The 6,123-nt window shown below is 35.3% G+C and overlaps 1 protein-coding gene across 3 annotated transcripts in view; it reads right to left on the minus strand.

Moving 5' to 3' along the window:
- The window catches only part of LOC108967765 (protein phosphatase 1 regulatory subunit 3C-B), a 32,607-nt gene that overhangs the window by 13,797 nt on the left and 12,687 nt on the right, over positions 1 to 6,123 (minus strand). For all 3 annotated transcript variants that reach the window (XM_018931383.1, XM_018931385.1, XM_018931384.1), the window contains one exon: positions 2,545 to 2,958. In XM_018931383.1, the coding sequence (XP_018786928.1) occupies positions 2,545 to 2,958 (414 nt within the window). The remainder of the gene's footprint in view (positions 1 to 2,544; positions 2,959 to 6,123) is intronic.

Raw genomic sequence — 6,123 nt, forward strand, 5'->3', positions numbered from 1 at the left:
AAAAAAAAATACTTGCTTTCTAAACATTTCTTCAGTGCTTATTGCTAAATTTAAGGAATCTCGACTATATTAAAATTTTTATATCTCCAAATATATAATCCAAATTTCCTTTATATACATATATAGTACATACGTACATATGTTTGCACACGCGCTTAAGTATTTGCAGCCACTGTGCTTTATTCGTGCCAACGTTAATCTATGCAATTAATCGCCTTAAATGCACTTAAGCGAATGTTAATGTACGCGATCATTAACAAATCTTGTCATTGATATAAAAGCGACCGCAGTTTGGTGTGAATTCGATAATGAGTGAAACATACATACATATGAATTCGATAATAAGTGTAATTTACATACATRTATACATATGTATATGCAAGTATAAGATTGAATATTTTTATATTTTTGTGTTAATAACACACAAAAACATTTACGGAATGCACATAAGCATATAGCATATACATACACACACATATCCAAGACAAGAATTATTTAATATTTTGTTTGAATTTTACCAAATATTTGTTGTATGACTGTTTAGCTTTAGGCTCATGGGTTATCTGAGCGTCAATTGCGTGATTGATAGCGTTARTAGATAACCAAAAACATGCAAACTCGTAAAACATTTTGCGATATACATAAATACATACATATACATATGTATATGTTTTCTTATTGGAGCATAACTAAAAAAATCGCTCTATATATACATTCAACTACATATATACTTTCTTATTTGAGAAAAATTTAAAAAAATGTGCTTTTATTTGATCGTTCGGTTTGTATAACAGTATATGTTATAATAGTTCGATCTAAAATTTTTTGGGGGAAATTATACTGTTATCTTAGGGAATAATCCGTGCAAACTTTCATGCAGATAACTAGTCTACTAAAAAAGTTTTTCGTACAAGGACTTGATTTTGATCAGTCAGTTTGTATGACAGCTATATGCTATAGTTTTTCRATCTTAACGATTTCTTCGGAATTTGTGTCGTGCTTCGGGTAACGATTCCAGTAAAATTTCGTGAAGATACCTCAAGTAATAAACAAGTTTTAATACAAGGTTTTGGTTTTGATAGGTCATTTTGTATGGCAGCTATATGATATAGTGATCTCACCCGATTTTTTTTCCTAAACCTTGTCTTAAAAAAATGCATGCCAAATTTTGGGAAGATATCTCGTCAAATAAAAAAGTTTTCTATACAAGAATTTGATTTTGAACAATCAGTTTAGCGACATTTTGTAAAAGAAAAACAAAAAGTAAAAGCAAGTAGTAATTTTGAAATATTCGACACAATTTAATTTCATTCTGTTCAATTTCCAAGAATTGAATTTATAGCAACTATACATCAAAGTCTGCAAGCGACAGACAACCATGGCTAGGAAGGTCGCAAGAAAATTACCAACCAAAAATAGCCGCGAAACATCCGCCGTTTACAAACAAAGAAATGTACAAATACATAATAATAATACTAATAATAAAATCAGGCATTTTCATAAGCATACATGCAATATATTTGAGAATAACAAAATAACGCATTGACTCATTTCGAACAGTTTAAAGGCAAGAGAAATTTTTGAAGAATGCTGAGCGCGACGCATGCCATACGAATGAGTGAAAGCGGCCTTCTGCTTGTGGCCTACAAACGTCCATATTTTTTCCGACAAATTTCGCTATAAAAACAGCATTTTCCTCAATTTTCTTGCATTTTCTTCCTATTTTGTTTAATAGCTTGTCATTGCGGCTGACAGCTGCTGACGGCAATGACGTTTCGCCGCTGACTAAATGCTGAAAGCCACCTTTCSAAATCTTTTAAATAAATACGAGTAAATGGCATGAAAGACAACTGAAACTGTGGCAGTTTGCAGGCGCGTTGAAATAAATATTGCATGCGATTATTAAAGCCAAAAGGGCGAGACACACATATGTATGCCTGTGTGGCTATGAGTTATTGTGGCACATTTTGCAATACTTTTCAGCAGCTTTGCGGGAAATGCAATAACGTCAGCCGACTGGTACGCCACCACCGTCGCCTATTTATAACGCTGGGCCACAAGCGTTGGCGTTTGCGTCAAACCAAACTAAGCAATTGCGGTAAGATGTGGCACAAACGCGAGCGCCTATTGTATAAAAAAAGCRAAAATGATTTATATTAGACTAAGTGCACGACAAACGAAGATAACTGCACACACACAACTAGACATTTGCCGTATGCCATAGCGCCAAGCTGGTGTCACATTTCCGCTATTGCAGCGCCAAACCGCCGTTGAGCCACTGCACGCCTTGCAAAAAATCGCCTAGCGTAGCACAAGGCACGACGGCAACCAAGTATGCGGCATTACCATTAAATGGAACGTAATGCATACCACGGCGTATGAGTAACCGCCAAATAAAACTAATCGCTGCACGCCTGCTATCATATCACATCGCACAGYAACAAAAAATTATAATAAAAATAAAAAAATTGCAACTACAATAACACCGCTACTGCACTTTGTGTTGTATCAAATGTGTACAGCAATATTTCTTGGTCCACTCACCTTTGTCCATTGCATTTGCAATTCGCGCATTCCGCCGCCGCGCCCGCTTCGTCGCTGTCGCGACTATCGCTGCTGCTGTTGCTGCTGTAGCTCGCTTGCAAACGGTGTAGGCAGGTTTTGCGGCTGAGGCAAGATTTCGGCTGCAAATTGATGATGGGTGCGGAGAGTGTGCGCGGCAAGCCGACAATGGCGCGTCCGTCATGGCCTTTGCCGTAGCCAGCAGTGACGGTGGTGGGCAGACGTTGCGACTGCTGTTGATGTGTTGTGTACGGTGACTGTTGCGGCGTTGGCTGCTGCTGGTTCAGCTGATGGCTGGCGAAAGCGGCGGCCGCGCTATTGGCCATGGCCTTCGAGGCGAGTGTGATCACTTGGGGGCGACAATAGCGTGACGCTCTGTTTGTTTCTTCATTGTAACTGGAAGCAAGCGGAAAGGAGAAGAAAAGAAGACAATTAATACAAATTCAAAATATGTATGTATATATTATATAGCATGGTATTTTAGCAGAAGTAGACATTTGTATATGAAAATTTTCGGAATAACTTTTTACGCATTTGGCACAAATTAACCGCACAGCTTGTCAAGAAACTGGGCAACTGTCGCTAGACTTCCGACAGCACAGATAGACATAGACATTTGAGCTAGAAAAATTTAAAAGAACAAACATTGCGCCAAAAAAGATACCGATTTCAACGCTTGCTTCAAAAAAAAAAAAAAAAAAAAAAAAATCTTCCAAATTCTACACTTTATCTTTGCTGTGCTGTAGCGGCAAATATCTCTTCACACTCCCCTGCACCAAAGCTGAATGCCTCCATAAATTTGCTGCGCGTGTTGTCGTTAACCGATATAGCCCCCGCAACAAAATTAAAAGCCGCCAACAATAACAAAGCCAGCGCAGAAATTTTTAAGATAAAAACCTCGCAAAAACACACACATACATACATACATATACGCCTAATGAAGCAATAAAAGTAGCTTAGCAAAACAAATACAACAAAAATGCGTTAAAAAAATGAGGAAAATGCGAAAAAAGGCAAATAAGAAAGCATAACAAAAAATAAATAGATCTTCAGGAGGCACGTACGTAGTCCCCAAAAATAAATTAACGGGTGGCTACGCAAAGCGTAAACAACATTGCTGCTGCCTCGAGTAGCCAGTGACGTCGATAGATGTCTGAAATAGCGCCTAGATTAACTTCCCAACTATTGTGGCGGCGGGGAGCTCTACGGAAATGCCGGCRCTGATAAACTAGCAACTAACACTTACAATAGAAAAAGTTACGAAAAGTAKTAGTTAAAGTACAATAAAAAAAGTTTGTGAAGAAATGTCTTAGTATGTGTCAGAGTAATAGTTGTTGTGCGGCGGTGTATGGTGCGAACTTTAAATGGGCAACAGATTGGCTGCGCGACAAGCAAACAAGAACTTAGTAAAATATTGCTATTTATATGTGTTTAATTAAAAAATTATTGGTTGCGGCGACGCGTCTTCAGCACAAGGATTTTGAAATGGATCTTTTTAAAATTTTATCCCTTGCTGATTGTTTAGTTTTGAAAAATATGAGCGAAAATTGAATGCGTATAATATCAAGTTATAGTATGTACATACATTCAAATATCCATATAACTATTAATCAATTAAATATTATTAATAAAAAAAAAAAAAGAAAAGTAGTTAACTTATGAAGGAGCTTTATACTGATTTTGAGTGATCAGTTTCGATGACAGCTATATGCGATACTGATCCGATCTGAACAATTTCTTTGGATATTGTAACGATACTGAAGATCTGTGCCAAATTTTGTGATGATACATTGTCAATTAAGAAAGTTTTTCATAYAAAGACTTGACTTTGATCTGTCAGTTTGTATGGCAGCTATATGCTATAGTTGTCCAATCTGAACAATTTCTTCGAAGATTATACTACTGCTTAAAATAATTTTTTGTGTAAGATATGATGAAGATGTCTTGTCAAATAAAAAAGTATTTAGACCAGGACTTGAGTTTGATCAGTCAGTTTATATGGCAGGTATAAGCTATTGTGGCCCATTCTAAACAAATTTTCTGGACATGGGAACACTTATTAGGACAATAATTTATGCCAAATTTTGTGTACATATCCTGTYAAATAAAAAAGTACACCATACAAGCACGYGATTTTGATCAGTCAGTTTGTATGGCAGCTACACGCTATTGTAATCCGATCTGAACAATTTATTCGTACATATATCATAGCGTTGCTTTGAATACTTATACGTATCAAATTTMRTGACGATACCTTGTCAAATAAAAAAGTATTTCTTACAAGGACTTGAGTTGGATCGGTTGGTTTCTATGATAGCTATGTGCTAAGCGGGTAAGCTCGTCACGCTGATCATTTATATATGTATATACTTTAGTGGAACTCCGATGTTTGCTTTTCATTCGTTTCTCAGTATCTCAATATATGACGAAGAAATTGGTGTTATTCAAAATTATGAGGTATATTTCTGGCTGCTCCCACATAAAACTTAAAAATTTATTTTGTATGTTATGTTTAAGTTTTGAGTTACATTCACCATAAAAAGTTATGGAAAAATGAAAACGAAAGCGCAACATTAAAACAAAAAGAAAATTTTGCTTATTATATTCAATGTCAGAMCGAAGGTAATTAATATTGTGGCACATAAAATATTTTTTATTAATTTTTTTTATTGGTTTTTTRTATTATCATTATTTTTTGTTTTTTTATTTACTTTTTACGGTTTTTTGTATTAATATTATTTGTTTGTTTTGTGTCAAATAGTATATGTATATTTCGACATAACCTTCACTACTCAAAAGCACTTCAACTGTTTCTCGCTCGCTATTTACGTGTTAGGCCTGTCATTTTGACTGCACTTGCAACTCACTTAAACAATTCATGTTGGAAATGTATCTTATTCAATCACACTTCATTTTTGCCATTTGTATGTCGCTTCCAATTGTTGAGAAATTGAGAAATTCTTTTAACAGCCACTAATTGGCAAAAAAAAAAATGGGGAAAAATCGATAAAAGCATTTGTGTTCATGCGCTTTTTGTAACTATTTGTAAGCAATGTATTCGCTTTTTCTTTATCGTGCGCGTGTTTATGCATTTGCATAAAAGCATGTGTGTGTGCACAACTGTAAATCAACATGTGTCGATTTTGTGGCTTAAATTTTACCAGATGGGCTCGTTTAAGCGCTTGTAGTCTGCCCGGCTTTCGCACTTCCCTGGGGTGAGCAAATGTTTGTACAAAACTTCACTAAAGTTTATTTATTTATTAGCTTTTTCACTTGTTTATTTTTGTATTTGAATAAGACATGCGCGCAAACTTTGATTTGAATTTAGTTGAGTTGATGAGCACGATCGGCAATCGGCAATGTGTTAAATTTGATTTTTCGACTGCTTAAATGTTTTTGTGGCTTAAATGTGTGTGCATGTGTCTGTTTAAATAGTGTCAAGTGGCGACATTAAACAAAAAATTATGGAAAATTGCTTAAAACAATAGATAAGTGTAAACAATTTTGGCTTGTGGTTAGTTTACATTGCTTTTGTTTACACATAATTTTTATATATTAAAT

Source organism: Bactrocera latifrons, unplaced genomic scaffold (assembly GCF_001853355.1).
Source record: "Bactrocera latifrons isolate USDA-ARS-PBARC rearing strain unplaced genomic scaffold, ASM185335v1 scaffold_199, whole genome shotgun sequence".
NCBI classification, from domain to species: Eukaryota; Metazoa; Arthropoda; class Insecta; order Diptera; family Tephritidae; genus Bactrocera; species Bactrocera latifrons.